General features: G+C 38.5%; 1 protein-coding gene and 1 long non-coding RNA gene across 2 annotated transcripts; both read right to left on the bottom strand.

Moving 5' to 3' along the window:
* Positions 1 to 683: 683 nt before the first annotated feature.
* Positions 684 to 1742, bottom strand: LOC145429580 (uncharacterized). The gene is made up of 2 exons (XR_013909823.1): positions 792 to 1742; positions 684 to 718 (listed from the first exon to the last, which is right to left on the bottom strand). It is a non-coding gene; the product is annotated as an uncharacterized LOC145429580 (long non-coding RNA).
* Positions 1743 to 8220: 6478 nt separating this feature from the next.
* LOC113024602 (serine protease 1-like) lies at positions 8221 to 10248 on the bottom strand. The gene is made up of 6 exons (XM_026171782.2): positions 10164 to 10248; positions 9636 to 9828; positions 9339 to 9503; positions 8918 to 8979; positions 8510 to 8652; positions 8221 to 8428 (listed from the first exon to the last, which is right to left on the bottom strand). The coding sequence occupies exons 1-6, from the start codon at positions 10210 to 10212 to the stop codon at positions 8273 to 8275; spliced, it is 768 nt and encodes a 255-aa protein (XP_026027567.2). The 5' UTR covers positions 10213 to 10248; the 3' UTR covers positions 8221 to 8272.
* Between the last annotated feature and the right edge of the window lie 8653 nt (positions 10249 to 18901).

Genomic DNA, 18901 nt, shown 5'->3' with positions numbered 1-18901 from the left:
TCCTCTTGCATTTATATCTATTCAGTCGGGTCTGTTTCCAACCCTTTTTTAAACTACTTCAAACTACTGTGATCTCTAATTTTCACTGGGTGAGGGATTATTATGTTCTTCCTAGTCTGAACTGCTCTCTTCACCTGAGCTGCTATCCTATTTTGAGTTACTGTCTACTTTGTTTCTTCTACCTCTTGCTCTTCCACGATGCATTCCTCTCTCTTTCTTTTGGATTAATCGTGCTCCGGCTTGCTGTTTTTCTAGACATTTCTCATCAGGTGTTAATTTTACTTGTTTAATCACCCATTTTCAAAGATTTTGCTGGGCCGTCGCTGGCACGCTTGACTTCAGAGAGGTTTACTGATACGGCCTTCGACTTCACCCTAACGGTGAAGCGGTATCAGTTTTATGAGATGAAACTCAACCTTTTTCCTTTGTCACCAGTACATGGGCTCTTGCAGGATACACAAAAATGGAAGTAGTTCAGCAATTTATTGTGCTGTAAAATCAACTTACTTCCAGACACACACACATATGGACATTTGCGCGCTTTTACAATTTGTCACGAAGTAATTTCAGCTACTTCTAAAACTAGTCAAATTCAGCTCCTTCCGGCGAACCCAACCTAATTTGTCACGAGATAATTTCAGCTACCTCTAAAACTGGTCGAAACACAATTCTTTTTGGCGAACTTAAACCTAATTTGTCACGAGATAATTTCAGCTACCTCTAAAACTGGTCGAAACACAATTCTTGTTGGCGAACTTAAACCTAATTTGTCCCGAGATAATTTCAGCTACCTCTAAAACTAGTCAAATTCGGCTCCTTCCGGCGAACCCAACCTAATTTATCACGTTACTTAAACGTATTTTTACTTTAAATCTTTGTGGCCGTCTTTAAATACCAAATAGTGTTTCTCACCCCCGATGTCCCACTGGTGATTCAGATCATTGGACTGAATCCCACCGCCGTGGACCAGATTATAACACCGGCCCAGACCCGAATTTAACGTCCTGGGGCTCTCTCCTCGTCCAAGAGGGCTGTGCACAGGCTTCGGTGCTGGCTCCCCACGGCGTCAGGAATCAGTGCTGGATCTTGGAACAGAGTCACAGATAACAATTCTGATATTTTCTGATCCGGCTCGAAGGACCAAATAATGTTAGGGAAAATGTTCTAAAACACTTCTTCAGTAAAGACTCAGAGAAGAGAAACACACAGAAGTTCTTGCTAGCAAGGGCAGTCTCCACACTAAGAGACTCCAGTGAGAGAACTGCCCTGGTCTTTATTTATACTCTTGAGCGTATGTGTGTGTGTATGGTGTGTGTGTGTGTGTGTGTGTGTGTGTGTGTGTGTGTGTGTGTGTGTGTGTGTGTGTGTGTCACTGCTGATCAAAAGGGTCATATAACATACAAACACAAAAGGTACATCCTTGGTCATAAAGAGGGTAGTCTCCCCCACCCTAGATGGCACGGTGAGGAAGTCCAGCAGTTAAAGCACTTAGACTGAAACAGACATAGCTACGTTAAAACAATAAGACTAGGTGCGACCTCTCCCACGCTCCCAGGCGTGGGGGTGCATTCCTGGGATGCACCCCAAGCCTGCAGCCTGTTAGAGATCACACACAATTAATTATATGCCTCTAAGTATACATGGTTGAATATTTTCTAATACAAATAACTACATGCAGTATTCTACCATATGCAAACTTATATCACTAAAAGATTATACTGACTACTAAATACAATTTTCCATTGACACATGCACACACAAAAAACAAAACAATGTATGGTGTGCAGGTTTGCTATTGTTTTAGAAATGCCAACGAGCTCTTCAGTCCAAATCCAGACGCTGCCCAGACAGGATTTCTTTGTAAAATATATCAGTTTAGAGATTATAGACCCTTTGAGTTTAAGTGTAAGTCTGAGAGCAGCATGCTGCCTTCATCTAAAGTACTGCCAACAATATATATGTGTTTTGTAAAAGCTAAAATAAAAATAACTTTTGTAACTGAAATAAACACAGTGTTTCAGTATGATTTGTTCACTGTGCTGTTTTCAGGGTGATGAATGTAAGGAGCAGAAATGGTCGTTTGTGAGGAAGCAAGCAACAAGCAAACTTGTGTCTGAATAAGATTTATTAACAAATGTATTATTTGTTGTGCTATTAAAATAAAAATAAAACATTTGATTGCACAAAAGATTCACATTATTTCTCCACAACATGTGACCTTTTGGATTGAATGCCTATACTCAACTATGGGGGATATAAAATTCTCATTTTGATACAGCTGCTGATATCGCCTATACTCTATCCTTATTTACATATTGTGGACAACAGCATCTTTTTCTGGTGGTGAGTTGAAAATGTTCAGACTCAAGCAGCACTTTCAGTTTTGCAGTTTAATGTTTGACCAGCTTTTTTGCCAAAACACCTTCATGTTTCAATCATTTTAGTAATCCTGCGAACAGTTAATCATGTCACATGGTGCTCAAGTCTTCAGCTGTGATTTTATTTGTTATTTAATTAATACAGTTTAATGTCTTATAATATAGATAGCTACACAGGCATACAGAGAGATTGTTTACTTTATTAATCCCCAGTGCGACTGAAGATTAAACTGAATATAAAGCATTTAAAAGAAGCTCAATCTTAAACTCATAACAGAACAGTAATGTTAGTCCATATAAAACTGATGTGGAATATTTTCCTCTTGAATTATTAGGTTAACTTTGATATTTTGTGGTTAGTTTGCCAGGATGATGACTGTCACCTCTCTGCCTTTCTGCAAGAGGCTCCATATGCCGCTGTTCTAGTGGATACTGTAAAAAATAAATAAGCAATAATATATGATAATACATTATCATTAAACTCTTAACTATACAGTAGTAGTAAAAAATATTTTACTACTTTCCAAATATCAATGAAAGTATAGGCATTCATGTAATAATAATAATAATAATAATAATAATAATAATAATGAACATGAATTATGTTTCATTCACAAAATATTTTCTCTTGCCAGTTAGTATTGTATTGTAGTGGTATTGTAATTTTCAGGAGACTGACAGTAACAGAAATTGATTCCATAGACAAGAAATCAACATGGACGTGGACCGCCACACTGCAAAACATTTGGTAATTTTTTCTGAATGGTTTATAGTTATGACCCTATTAAGGATACACAGAAGACAATGGACGAATGGACAAAATAAAACATGTAGAGTACTTTTCAAATTCTTTTTGGTGTTTGCTCAAATATGGGACCTCCAATGGAGCTCTAACACCTCTGCGGTCTTAAAGAAGGCCCAACAGCGTCTCCACTTTCTGAGAATCCTCAGAAAAATGGACCTGAAGAAGGAGCTGCTGACCGTCTTCTACCGCTGCTCCATTGAAAGTGTGCTGACATATTGCATCGGTGTGTGGTTCTCCAGCTGCACCACAGCACACAGAAAGGCACTCCAGAGGGTCATCAACATGGCCCCAAAAATCATTGGACATCCTCTTCCCTCCCTGAAGGACCTGTACAGCACTCGCTGTCTCAAGAGGGCACGCAGCATCCTACGGGACTGCACACACCCAGGACACCGGGTGTTTAAGCTGCTGCCGTCTGGCAGGAGGTTCAGGCTGCTGAGGTCCCGAACAAATAGACTCAAGGACAGCTTTTACAACAGGGCAATAGCCCTGATCAATGTAAATAGCTGACCTGACTGGATACCTCCCTGGACTTTTTAGGGGGAGGTAACAATGTTTAAAACGATAACAATAATATTTATATTTATAACAAGGTGCAATAATAATTAATGTGCAATAATAACAGTGTGCAATACACATACACGTATTCTTCTTTTTTTATACTAAGTTAATATACTGTGTTGTGTTGTTTGTTACGTTGTGATGTGTCATATCGTGTCGTGTTGTGTTATATGTAGTGCCGACGTAGGACAGTTTTTCCAATTTCATTGTACTACTGTACTATGTATGACTGTGCAATGACAATAAAGAGTTATCTTATCTTATCTTATCTTAAATAAGTTTTTTTAATAATATAATTTAACTAGACCATACCTAGAATTTTTTGTGGTACATTTCCCTGATGACAGATCCTGATTTAATTTCATGGTTGGAAGGACCAGGAAAAATGTGTGTGTGTGTGTTCAAGACATGTTTGCAGTTGGAAGTGTAGATTCCTTTTGTGAACAGAAGACAGTTCTTAGATAACTCAGTGCTTGTTACCCCGGGCTCACGCTTCTCCATGTCGCAATCTGATAGATGAGTCTGCTTTTGGCAGTTAGCAGGAAAATGGTACTTGTTTGACTGCATTGTGCAAAGTGTAAAGTTTGATGGAGCGGGGCTCATGACGTGGGGTTGTTTTTGTGGAGTTGGGCTCCACCCTGAGTCCTGACCTCTGCCCGTCAGAACACCTTTGGGATGAATTAGAGCAGAGACTTCAAGCTCATCCATCATCAGTGTCTGACCTCAAAAATATGTTTCTGGAACGGTGTTCTGCATGCGGTGTTCCTGAGTTCACTGATGTTATGGTGTGTAAAATTTTCACCACTGGATGTCAGTAGATTGCAGATTGCGGTTAACTTAGTTCTGTTTTTTTATACCCATCCCAATCATCCTAGCTATGTTGTTAGGATGTTAGATAGGAAGCACTTAAGCACAGAAAGAAATTGCTTATCTTGTATAGAGTGCTTTGAGTAGAAAAGTGCAATATCGGAAGAAGGCCATTTACCACAATGTCTCAGAACCCTACTGTGTTTGCAAATCAAGTAATTCTGTGAAATGATTGATTGATGACTGTCCTTCTCTGATCCCCACAATGCCTCACAACAACTTAACCAATGGGATGGTGCATAGGCAGCCAGTCAGCCTGGGCCTCTGAACACACAGTTGCTCAAGAAAATTATAGCAGGGCCAACCCATTGTCCCTCCTACAGATGGTATACAAGCATACTTGCAGTTAGAAAAAGTTAAACTTTAACATTAGTCTGCAAGCCTAAAATTCTGTTTGTGACCTTGGAAATAGCTTAATAAAAATCAAATCACATAGAGCACTTACATCATATCACACACACACACACACACACACACACACACACACACACACACACACACACACACACACAAAGGAATGAAATTCATCTCTTTGTGAATGAAATGTTTTTTTTTTTATATGATTTGTTAATAAGTTTTATGTTTTTTTAATTTTTTGAAATATGTATAGCTAAAAAAATTTGATCAGGTAACAAATTTACAGTTATTTCAAAGTGTCCTCCAGTTCTTGCAAACAGCAGCAGTTGTCCACATGATCTATATGTCCACTGTATTTGCAGTTTTGTTGTGTGCTGAAAGCTCATAAATGCTTATCATGTTTACTGTTTCTATGCGATCATGAAGATGTGTGGCTTTCAGCAAAGATACAACTTTAGTTATTTTGTGAGGTTTTGCCAGAATGATCAGAGGTTTTTTTTAATCATGCGAAGGACAACATAATTTTCTTCATTATTGACCCAGATCCTAACCCCAAGTTGCTCTTCGATGTATCAATTGAAGCATGAATGTGTGTGTGAATGTTAAATACAATGCACTTCAGAATAGGAGAAAGTGCTTGTATGAATATGTGAATGGGGCATGTTATATAAAGCGCTTTGAGTGCTCTTGGAGAGTAGAAAAGCACTATATAACAATCAGACCATTTACCATTTATCATCTGAGTCTATGATGTTGACATCAGTGAAGAGATATCTATCCATCCATCTACAAATCATTTTTAGCCATCATACTGAAACCAGGGAGATGACACTGGGGTGAATCCAGAGTACTTTTTTACAATCTATCCCAGCAACTGGCATTGTGGTTTTAGTCAGTTAATCCTGAGCAGTCCATGTGTTTTTGAATGTTACTGTACTGCATGCATGCATCACTCTTTTCTGCAGGCTGTAGATTCATATACATGTTTGCTTGCGGCTTGTATCAGGATTCTTCTTTTCGGTCAGAAACCTTAGGCAGGGAAATACAAGAGAAAACAGGTCTAAATAGTCAGATGCCAGTCAGCCTAAACGAAGGGTTTTGAAGTGTAAGATTTGGCATTGTGTCATAATGAGGAAAATTGCAGTCTGTGTAAGTTTCAGACCACTACAAATCCTAGTGCAAAAACCATCTTTTTATTTCTACTCAAAAATCACTTTTATGTGATTAAAAATTTAAGAGTGTTTAGTATTTTCTGTGATTTAGAGATATTTGTAAATGATCACGGTAACCATAGCCCTTATTTGGGTGCTCATGTCATTGCCCACATGAGCACCCAAGTTTCTCAATAAGATATAAGAGGCCCCAGGTGGAGCAACCTCAAGCAGCCCACTCAGGGACTCCAAGACAGCCGGGTACTCTGAACTGTCATTCGGCACATAGATACAGACAACTGTCAGGACCCGTTTCTTGCACCAAAAGCACAGGACCTGTTCCTCTCTCCCATTGGGAAAAACTCCAACGCACAGACAGCAAGATACCCACCCCGGCCACTGTGCTTTGGCCTTTTCTCCATTACACTGTTTCAAGGTATGGAGTGAAATCACAACATTACATGCAATCCTGGCCTCCCTTATGAGAAACTGCACAAACTGGCTAAGCTTGGAAGTCTTCTCTTCTATCATCGAGACCTTTCTGTTCCACCTTGAAGTCAGCCCATCATGAAGCTTAGAGAGGATTTTTTGATTCTCATTATAGTCATTAAGAACCTGTAGACCCTTAATCTGGCTTTCGGCAGCTTCACAGCTACGCTGGAAGTCTACAAACACTTAAGTTCTAAACTGTCCTTGGAGCCAATTCTAGGCCATGCACTAAGTTTATCTCTAAAGGCTTTGACAATAAGAAAATAGTTTTCAAATCTCTCATCTAAAACTTCCCATGGTGCTTTATAAGCAGCCTCAGTGCCTAACAGGAAATAGTTTTCAACAGCCTTCTTAGCTGGTCCACTAACGTACTTCAATTCAATTCAATTCAATTCTTTATTTATTTGTCACATGTAGTTATAGCTAGTACAACATACAGTGAAATGTTTTTCCTGGCTAAAAAAAAAATACTCCCCCCGACTGTGAGAAACATACTAGAAAAACTTTTACCTAAACTAAGAGAAAGGAAAAACTATAAAAATATACATATTTACATAAGTACAAATGTATATAATATGATAAGATAAAATAAGGTTCAGGAAAGAAGAAAGTAAAATGCGAATTACTTGCACAAATAGTAGATTTTCTCAGAGGCTGGTGTGTTTTTTTCTTTTGATCAAAGTTTGAAAGGCAGCTTTCCAGTTCTTATACTTTGGTGGGTCACAACTGAATGTAGTTGGCTTTGGCATAGGAAGATGACTAGCACTAATAGAATCTGCTAATGCCATGGCAAGTGCTGCAATGCTACCGTCATGCTGTGGCTGTATAATAGCTTGTTGTGGTGAACATCTGTCACATATGTAACTCTGGTGAGTTACATATGTGACTTGTGTGATGACTTGAGTCTCCTTCCTTTTCCCTTTCAGATTTTTATGCAAGTAGTAACTGCTTAATTTCTTCTCCTGAATCTTCATCTTGCTCTTGCTTTTACACTTGCATGGATGCCTTAGCAGCCTTAACTGTTTGAGTGCTTCCAATCACTCCAGTTCCTTGCACTTCTCTTCCAAAACCTTTCGCCTGGCAGCATTTTCAACCTCAAGTTTTGCTTGCAACTGTGCTTCTTCTTCCTCCATCCTTAAACATCATCTACAGGCCTCAGCTGTTTATTCTGCAATCTGTCTTTTATTTTCAGCTTCCAGCTGCAGAAGCTCTGCTTGCTGACACTGTTGTTCATGTATGATTTTCAATGTTGCTTGAGCTGCAGCGATTTTAGCAGCAGTTTCTTGTCCGCTCACAGATGATGCGCTGGAGGACTTAGAGGTGACTCTTGATGACCTCCGAATTTTCCTTTCCGTGCAGTCCATCCTTTCCAAAATGTTATTCTGACTTATGAAGCGGTGTTTCATCATTAGGTGTCCTGCAGCTGATTGATGGCATGTCACAAACCTGGTTTCCATCTTCACAGTGTCAATTTCACAGTTTCTGAAGAACAAAATGATCTACTATCTGAAACTATATTCACACCACACATAAGGTGTGTGGTTTTATACACATAAATTTACATTTCTGAGAAAAAGTGGTTCTGGGATAGAAACAAATCACACCACACATATTTCTTGTAGAGCTGATTGTTTATTTTTTTCTTGAAATCTTATTTAATTGAATTATTTTCCACTATTTGGTGTAGTGAAGTTGTTTATCCAACCAATGTAAGAGCAGACCTTCAGAGAAACAGCTGATCTGCTACAGACACATGTCCTACCTCCAACATGAACACCGTAAATCATGTTGTTGAATAACACTCCACCACCAGAATCACCCTGAGAAAGAAAATATAATCCATAGGTTTATTTTAAAACATCTGATAATGGAGAGTAAACGTTAGCAGCATGGCAGCTCACCGGACATGTGTCCACTCCAGCTTCTTCATAACACATCGTGTTTCCATTTGGCCATAATAATGGTGAATCACATGGAGTGCGATTAAGCCCACAGTTAACAACATGCATCTTTGCACACCTGAGATGAGACGGTTCACCAGGGACTAAAAAAAAAGAGGAAAAGAACAAAAGCTACTCAGTGTTTCATGCAATGAAATCAGATCAGAAACATGCTTTCACTCATTTCTGGAACAAAATGTGTGAAGCTGAGCAGCATTTAAAAAGGAGGGAAACTGAGAGTATATCCACCATAAAATCAAATAAATACTGCATGTCATCACAGTTGTAAAATTAAAACAGGCTCACAAGCCAAAATCAAATTCTAATGTAAGCTAGAAAAATGAAAAAATAAAATAAAATTGGTCTTACGTGGGATGTTCTGTAGATCTACTAGATAACCACCAAGGCCTGCAATTTTAATTTCATTTCCTCTACAAATTAAAGAATAATAATTAATTAGTCCATCCATGTGTTGTGAGTACAAGATAAAATCATATGATTGGAGTCCACAGGCTGAGTATTTCCAGTTCACTATGACTAAAGCTAAATTAACTTTAAGGATTCAAAAATTAAACATTAAATTTCTGATTATTCTCTGAATTTTATGCCACTCTCATATTTTATTGTCCTTTACTCTGGGTCATGAATGCATCTCCTAAAGTAAAGAGAGTCTTATTCTCATTTTAAAGCATACTTGCAGATTTGCTTTAAGCATGTAAGAAAATCTAAATAATTCAGGTTACAACGACAGTTTAAAAAGAAAACCTATCATGCTTGTGTTGGAACTCACATGTTCGGAGGAACGGTACAATCAGGTAACTGAACAGGGTCAGTCCTGATCAATGCTGGTGAGATTTTCAGTAGCATGATGTCATGGTTCTGAAAGATTTGGTGCTCCCTAATTGCAACCATACTTCCTGGACCTGGATGAATTCCTACATATGCAGACATAGTCCTAAACAATGGAAATGGTTATAACAAAGTCTTTATTATGAAAATAAAGAACAAATATCAGTAATGATTTTTGCCTCTGGCCTTTTCGATTCTGTCTAATCTTAAGTTTTAAGTGAAATTCTCATTTTCTCACCATCCAGGTTGATCTTTCCAACAGTGAGCTGCAGTTAGAACCCACTCTCTGTGGATCAGAGAGCCTCCACATCGAGAAACATGTGTTACATTGGTTGCAGTTATTTTCACATGGTACAGATGCTTGGTGTTTTCACAGTCATAACCGTTGAAGATTCTTTTGTGTAAATCCAGGACTGCGCTCTCTGTGACACCTGAAATAAGCCCAGTAATTTACTTACAAATAGTTGGTTCACTGTCTGAACAACATTATCTTTCTCAGCCAGTTGTTTGGCTAAAAAGATTTATCATAAATAACTGATGAAATTCAAACATATTGTATGAGCGAGTGTTCCTGATACTGGGAAATTCTGACAAATATACAAAACTGATATCAAAGGAGAAACAAAGAATTAGAAGGACATACATGATATTAACACAAAACAAGCAAAACAAGCCTTTATTAACATAGATGTGTCATAACCTAAGGAACAGTTCAAACAGACAAAGTTCAAACAAGCACAGGAAGTGAGTGCAGTAGTTCACTTACCAACCCACAGGAGGAGAAGGAGGAACTTCAGATGAGCCATTGCTGTCATTCAGCTTGCAGTGAATGCTGTGCTGGGACCTTTTTAAGCCTGTTCTCACTGTGTTAGTGATGGATCCACCAATCAAAGAGCCTAATGTTATCAACAAAACCCCATTGGTTCGTTGGGACAGTTTTCATGCAAATGTTGAACATCTCTTCATCTTAACAAAAAAGTGTCCTCATTATTTATAGTCTTTGTCATCCACATACTCCAGGAAATGATACTGCATTTGTTAAAATAAGTTGTTTTTTAACAGAATAATTTCAAAGTTGAAGTTAATTTATACACACACAACTTTTTAGGGTGTGTGTATATCTTTTTCTAAGAGTAGCATAAAGGAAAAACTATAAAACATCTGTTCTTCAATTAGCAAGATATTGACTGACTTCATTTAACAATGTTTTTATTTTCTTTTTTGTTTGTATTTTGTATCACACTTTCCTGTATTTTAATAAGTGATACTGCTGAACAACTACGTCTGGCTCACTGAGCACAAAACTCGGGGCCTTAGAATTTTCTGTTCAGTTCAATACTTGCTTATGAGAAGCAACATTTTCAAGAAGCAACACATATCAGTTGTGGTAAAAGCCTTAAAACTTTTCTCTGTGCCTCTTTCAGTGGTCAGCTACTACTTTCTAAGTTTTTGTTGGTATTTCTTATTCTTTCAGCGCAGCTTAGTCATTCATGTTCGCATGGATAAATAATAATACTCATAATCAAATATAAATCAATTCTTGGATAAAAAGTTGTTTGACATCCTCCCGGATCATATTCTTAGCTTTTTAATAACAGCACAATTTTAATAATAATCAGTTTGTTTCTTTGATTTTTCATCATATTTTTCTGATATTCACTCTGTGCTGTTTCAGATCAGTTTGTGATGTGTCCAGGTGACAAAGCCTTTTGGGTCAAATTTGTGATATTTTGCTATGTAAATTAAAGTGGCCTTTGTCTTGACTGTTGTCACATATGATGATGTTTCAAAGGTTCTACTATGGGCTCAGATGGTGCAACCGAAGATTAAATTTTTAGTTTTATTTTTTTCTTACCCGGACTAAAAACAAGTGCAGCAGTTTTTCTCAACTAGTCTGTAACACTTTCTGACACGTTCTTTAGACGGACTCAGGCGCACACCAGGAATTCCTTGTGAAAGAAGACAGTGCGTTTATTTACAGTGAGAAAACACCAGGTGAATATATGTACAGAGTGCCAGTGAAAAGGCGGTCCGGGGCTCCAGGGTCCGAAGGAAACAGGGAAAGGGTCCAACATGCTCCACTCTCTCACAGAAAAGTCCAATTCCTCTCCTCCGCTGCTCCTCTCGCTCACATACTCAAACTGTGACCACAAGTTTGCATCATGGCGCTGATCCAGAATCCTTCCCTTATTGTTAATTCCGAGTGCTATAATAAAAAAGCGATAAGAATAAAAAAATGAAGTAATAAATATACAATAATGTATGTATGATGATTCAATTTGTTTGACTATCCACTCGGTGCAGGCACAACGTTTATGTATTATTGTATAAAATACAATCATGTATTTTCTTTAAAATGTGTTTTTTGAATATCATAATTACAATAATCCAATCCATAACTGTGTTTTCTTGTCATTGTCTTTTCAAAGCAAATAGGAGTTTAAACCACAGCAGTGAAATATGAGCTGAGTCAACTGAAGGTGAACAAGAAAGAGCCTGACAGCTGTTGTGTTGTGCAGTTTCACCTGCAGTATATAACATATCAGACTAGAGTTATGTCCTACAGCTTCGGTTCCTGAGAGTGTGAAACGTTAACATGGTCCTTGTGTGTGTGTGTGTGTGTGTGTGTGTGCACAATGTTTCTTTACAAGTGAAACTAGAACCACTAGATATGTGGTTCTAGTTTGGCTCTGTTGGCTCTGCTGCTGCTTTGTTTGCTTTACTTCCAAACTTTCTGCATTTAGTAAATAGCCTCTTTTGCTGCTAGCTAATCAAACAGAGGCAAGCAGAGAGAGTCTGTCACCTTCCTCCCTAAACTTGATTAAATATTACCACAGTGTAATAGTGTACATATAGTTGAGGACAGAGAGACAAAACAGGTGAGATGAGGAAGTGAAGAGAGAGCGTTATGCAGTTTTCCCACTCCCACCTGATAAAACCATCTGTTTTGTTTCTCATGACACTTCTTTCTCTCTGATTCTTTCACTGTCTGTGAAAACAGAAGACTTTATTCATAGAGTTGTTGTTTTTCAAGGTTTTTATTTTGTTCTGTTCCATTTTGGCATTTGGGGATTTTGTTTTGCACAGTATGAGTGCTGCACACTTTGGAGGAAGAATGAAATTGTTGCTAATAGTATTTTTGTCAGACTGTGCCATGTATGTCACCATAAATTCACTCAACAGTCGTGTTTACCGTTCTAAAAGTGCTCTACATGTACTATGGTCCAGTGGGTGCTGCACAGTCTCCTGTTCTAACATTTAATCAGTCTCTTGGTGCTACATGACTCGTGCACATGAGCAACTAACAGATGATCACTCGAAACAGGAAGTATCTGTGCTCAATTTTCAGTGTCATGGCAAACGCTGTGGAGGATATTTTATGATCACTGACCATAATTTCAAAATACTTATTTGAGAAGTCGTTGTAATATTAACTTTGAGCCTTTATTTTTGATGACAGATCATATTGACTGATTGTTCTGAGAGGCTGTGGCTGAGAATATTAAAAGATGGAATCAGACAAGGAAGATGAAAAAGGAATAGAGAAGGACACGGGGGAAAGAAAAGAAAAATATAAAGTGCGATGATGCAGAGTAGAGAGAGTAGATGTGAGATGAATCAGTAAAGAAGTAAGAAAAGAGCAGCCTGCAATAGTCCACTGTTAGTATAACGTACAGTGGGATGCAAAAGTTTGGGCAACATTGTTAATAGTCATTATTTTCCTGTATAAATCGTTGGTTGTTACAATAAAAAATGTCAGTTAAACAGACACACACAGTGATATTTGAGAAGTGAAATGAAGTTTACTGGATTTACAGAAAGTGTGCAATAATTGTTCAAACAAAATTGAACTCACTAACAACCTTGGAAGAGATTTTTATTTGTTTATTTTGCATAGGCTATTAGTATTAGGGACCCACTAATCCAATAGTTTGATTTGATATCAGTCCCATATTTACAAAAAAACCTTGGTCAGATATCGGTGACAATGAGCTGATCTATTATTCACTTCTGGTTTTACTTCAACATGCCACAGGAGGGCTAACGTAGCATGGAAGCAGCTAAGAGCACAGCAACAGTAGTGTGGGCGTGTTTTGCCCCACCCACAAGTTAATTATTGTAATTATTACTTGACTTGAAAAGAATCAGCCTTTTGGGATTTGCTTACCTGGATGACTGAGCATGCATCATCTGGACGTAGCGTTTTCAGTGAGAGAAACGTTTCGTCACTCATCCAAGTGACTTCTTCAGTCTCAGCTGACTGCAGGTTTCCCCAGTCTTATAAACAGTACATTTGCAAAATGACTGAAACTAGCACCACTGATCCCATTGATCAATGGCCTTTGATCAGTAGTTGTTCATCAATGGTCATGAGAATCTGTATATTAATTACCAAGGAACTGACCTCCCAGACCATTGTTCATTCAGTGGTGCTAGTTCAAATTCAAAGGTTCCTTGTTGATTGATATGAATTTTATTTCACGTGAATAATCAGTAATGACTTATCAAAAGCACTATGTCCAGGTCATTCACTGTCATACAGGTTCTGCTGTGTTGATATATATTGGGCAGCCAGATGTGCCTTCTTCACCTCCAGAAGTGTTTTTAATTTTGAGATGTTGCTTAACTGGTTAAAATTGGGAGCTGAATTGGAAACATGTGTTTCTTCAAAAGACCAAAGCTCAACCAGTAACAGCACGAGGTTGAAGAGAAGTGAGAGAGTCGTCTTTTCTTTGGCAGTTAATGTTGCTGTGCCCACAGTTCCTTATAGTGGTGAAAGATAAGTAAGTAAGCACTGAAGCAGCTGCTACTTAGACAGAACTCCTTAATGCCATTTGCAAGTCAAATTCACCTTTTAGGTTGGTAAGGGGACACAGGAGCATTTTCATCTTCATGATGTTTTATTGCTGTTTTACTGCTCTTGGAAATATCAGCATCAGTTCCACAGTAAAAAATTTGCTTCTTATCAATGCAAACGTGGTCATTTGTACTCAATGCAAACTACAGCCGAGGAAGGCAAATCTGACACATCAATGGTTATTCATACACTTCCTCTCATAATACCCATTGTGTTGTCTATTGTCTATTCTCTGCTCTGCTGACTATATACTGGGCTAGACTGGGACAAAAAATCAGCCCAGGCATTTTGACTAGTGACCGGCCCACCATGGTATTATAGGAAAAGCCATAAAGCCTTTATAATAAACTTAAACCTACACCACCCTCCCTATTCTGGTATTCTAAACGGTCTTTAGCAAAAATATAAAACAACCAAATTTATAATTACATATACCTAACTAATAGGGTTGCCACCACTCCCCCACCCTCTGTTTCAAGATGCTTAATTGACAAAACTGATTTTAATTTAATGCATGTACCAAACAAATGCACAGAAATCTATTATTTTTCTCCTGTAATCAAATAGATTCAACATCTTTCTTCAACAGAATTGCAGACTGCACAGATGGTACCTTCCCAAAGGAAAGAACACTATAACTTACTAGGGTATATACTAGACTTAATATTTACTGAATACAATAATGTATTTCTATACATTTTACATCAGATGAAAACTTTGGTTGTAAGATTCAGATATTATATTGTATTCTAATTTTTGCCTCATAACTTTTGCACTGTCCACTTCCTGCTGTGACAAAACAAATTTCCCACGTGTGGGACTAATAAAGATTATCTTATCTTATCTTATCTTATAAATATTTATTAAAAGCGAGACATTTTAAATGAGAATATGAAAGAAACGTAAGGATCCTGATGTTATTTGTCTCTCAGAAACAGTTCATAACTTCCCTTCAACTCATTCATGTCACCTAAAAGGTAACCCTGTTTCTCCATCACCTGTTCAGCTCTGATGATTCAGTAAGGACATCTCCTGGTTTCATCTTCATGTTTCCCTCTCACCACATATCCAAACCGAAATCATGACCAGCAGCTTTACAGCCGTGGCTCCAGCAAACATCAGCTGATACTAGAAATTAACATTAACTAAATTCTACCGACAGCTGATCAAGCTTAAACGTGCTGCTGTTGTTTAGCGCGACATCTGCTGGTTCCCTCTTTCTGGCGCAGAGAGAAAAGCTGATCAGCTGATCATTGATCAGTTTCATGATTGAATTAGCATCTTTCTAGCTGAAGTAGTTATGAAATCGCGTTCCTTTTCACCTCAACTTTAAAGTTCGACCTCCTCTGCTGTAACTGGTCAAGCCCAGAGTCGATCATGACCAACTGGCCAATCCACCACCATTTATTTATATCGTTAAAAAAGAAAAGAAATAAAACCCCATCGGCCCATAAAAACGAAAAATCACGAGCAGCCCATCGGGCAAATGCCCAGTATGCCCGATGGCCAGTCCAGCCCTGACTATATACAATATTTTGAAAGAGAAGACACGTCCATGCATTTTGCAATCACTACTGGAGCTACTGCGAAGTTGGCACTCAATTCCAGCTGTAAGTCAGAGCTGTGGTCAAGACATGATACCAGGAGAATTCATGTCAAGCACGTTCATTAATGCAGCAGAAAGAAAAAAGTGTGCACAGTATGTGTTTTGTGGTTTGAGGATACTCACTGTTTCTGCACTCAAAGCTCACAGACTAACAAAAACAACAGTTTACAAGTGAAGTTAAATTTAGTCTCTTTACATTTTTGTGCCACTTATATAAAAAGGTAAAACAGTGGCAAGTTTTGGGTTTGCAGGAGCTGTTTTACCTCCAGTCTGCCTGCAGATGGTTAGCAGCTGCTAACGTTTATCTCTGTTAGTAAAATGTCTTCTCCTGCCGTTGGCTTATCAAACAGAGGCGAGGTGGTGTTGTACATTAACTTATACTCCCTCAGAGTGCGTTCGATTCAATTTGCATTGTTATAACAGTGAACACATTATTATAAGCTGCTCTTTTTATGACTGGGATTTTGCACACAAACACAATAATTTACTTTGACTACAAACATGTGGCCACATAATTTTATTTAACCCATTTTTAAAAGCTTGACTCTGATCCCTGGATTGTCTTGCAAAATACTACACAAGATATTTTGTAAGTTGTTCTTATATAAACTTTCAGGATTTTATTGGTGATGACAGATTATATTGACTGATTGTTCTGGAAGGACAGACAAATAAAAACTGGAGGATGCTGAGTAGAGAGGGTGGATGTGAGATGAGGTAGTAAGAAAGTAGGTGGATAATAGAAACTAATAATAAGATCATCAAGAGTTAATTCATTTGATTAGTTTCATTATTTTTATCTTACTGTTTTGTTTTTAGTGAAGGGATGATTAAAATTACACTTTCAGCAGTGATTAGTAAAGTAAAGAAAATGAGAAGCTGTTGTGTTTCAGTGTGACCACACAGGGGCAGTGCTATATAAATGTTGTGTTATCTTACCAGGCATGGTCTCTTTATAAATGCCCAACAGAGCAACAAAATGATTTTAATTATATGCTCTGTGGTCAGTTGTCAGTTTGGTTTACTTGATACAAACCGTCTCCTCTCAGATCTCAGAGGACTGATGTCTCATAATGGGTCCCTGCATTAGTGTGATGGAGTGTCTGTAGTCAAAATCAACTGATTTTGTTTTTCTTCAAAAAACAGAAACTTCTGACTGACTGATGGCTGATCTTCTCTGTTCCCCACAGATTTGCCAACTACTCAGCTAATGTGATGGTGGACAGGAAACCAGGGGCCCGTTCTTCGTACCTCGCTAAGTAGGTTAGCCGGATTAGATTGTTGACGATTTCGCGTGATCCTGGATCAGTCGGTTCCCCGAAGCTCATCCGGGACTTGCTGTCATAGCAACAGAGCCGTAAGCGTAAACCTGCTCGGGAGCAGGTTCACTTTATGTAAACAGGATTAGATCGCGGCCACGCAGGTATGTCCGCTTCATTTATACGAAAGCAACAGCGATAAATAAATAACATCAATGTAACTGAAGATAATGCAGCACTTGATCCTTTTATTGATGTCACACAGATACATACAGGTCATTTCCTAAAAAAGGGAAATGTACTATTAACATTCTATTACATGTATGTGATTATTACAGATGTAATTCATATTTCAGAGTAGTAATTGTAAATTACTTCGTGTAATCAAGATGAGAGACCACGGCTATAAAAGCCAAGGTGGATTTGGGAAGCCTGTCGCAGCCATGTCCTGTCCGTTTACGCGAGCAACCCATTGCGGAAGGTGCAAGATTGATAAGGAGAGTCCTCAGAATTCAGCGTATATTGCGGGATAGACAGGATCCTTTAGCTCAGCGCGACAGTGTGCTCATTGAGAGATATCGATTTTCCCGTGAGGGTATTATTTACTTAACCAACTTGTTGACGAGGGGGTGCAGGACCACCACCTGTCTTTTTTTGCTCTGCCCTTTTCTTGGTTGCTGTTATAAACAAACAAACAGATTATTTCAGGGTCTCTTTCCAAGAGACGACAAGCAATATAAGTGATGGATATTACCATTCTATAGAATATTCTTATATTTCACTTTTACTTGTTCCCATGTTCTAGTGGGTCCTGTTGTGGCTCTAATGTGAAAGAGGATATAATATAACAATATAATATAATGTAATATAATATTGGATAATATAGTGTGATATGATAAATCTACCCTACCGCCTACTGGTGTTGGCCAGAGGGGCCGATGGCGCAATATGGCAGCCTCGCTTCTGTCAGTCTGCCCCAGGGCAGCTGTGGCTACAACCGTAGCTGCCTCCACCAGTGTGTGAATGTGAAAGTGACTGAATAGTGGCATTGTAAAGCGCTTTGGGTGCCTTGAAAAGCGCTATATAAATCCAATATATTATTATTATTATTATTAAATTACTTACGAGTTTAATTTGTCAGCAACTTTCTGCCAGCCCTCTCTCCTTGCTTTTGCAGCCTTTGCAGTGTTCCCTTGCGTTCTGATTAAACTCTGAAACTCCTGAAATCCCTCACTCAGGAGTTCTTGCTCTGCTGCCGAAAAATACCGAGCCGAGCGCACTCCTTCGACATTTTCGCCGACCAATCAGAGGGTTGCTGATCAATGTTTCTACTATCGATGCGTATCCCCTTTTACGACACCCAGTGATGTCACATTACTGCGTCCAGCTGTAGTAATCGTCAACAGCAGGTGTGTTCGGGGAACCGGATTAGCGCGCTCACGGTTAGCGCGATGATTTGATCTTGGATGTGTCATTTGATCTTGGATGTAGTAAGCGACGTACGAAGAACGGGCCCCTGGGCTCTAATGTCAATTATTTGTTTTCAAATCATATAATATATTCAAAGCACTTGAGCTATTCCTAAGAGATCGAACTTAGAGATAGATCCACCTTTTTCCTCATCGCCACATCATAAACTTCATGTAAAACACTGACCATAGCTGACACATATTCTCAGCACAGTCAGACATTTAAGACTAAACAGCACAAGGTGGAGGAGAAGTGAGAGTCAAACATTTGAGTAAAAGTATTATATTTGAAATTTCCACCAACTCTATTTC

The sequence above is a fragment of the Astatotilapia calliptera genome, chromosome 6 (genome assembly GCF_964374335.1).
Source record: "Astatotilapia calliptera chromosome 6, fAstCal68.1, whole genome shotgun sequence".
NCBI classification, from domain to species: Eukaryota; Metazoa; Chordata; class Actinopteri; order Cichliformes; family Cichlidae; genus Astatotilapia; species Astatotilapia calliptera.
The sequence above is the reverse complement of the archived record's forward strand: the minus strand, read 5'-3'. Positions and strand labels throughout refer to the sequence as shown.

What these genes read in the sequence shown, in the direction of transcription:
- LOC113024602 (XM_026171782.2), bottom strand. Translation starts at nt 10,212, where the DNA reads ATGACAGCAATGGCTCATCTGAAGTTCCTCCTTCTCCTCCTGTGGGTT. An exon ending in CCTTCTCCTCCTGTGGGTTG is followed by an intron (nt 9,829 to 10,163) that starts GTAAGTGAACTA and finishes GGCTTATTTCAG; the next exon opens with GTGTCACAGAGAGCGCAGTC. An exon ending in AGATCTACAGAACATCCCAC is followed by an intron (nt 8,653 to 8,917) that starts GTAAGACCAATT and finishes CTTTTTTTTTAG; the next exon opens with TCCCTGGTGAACCGTCTCAT.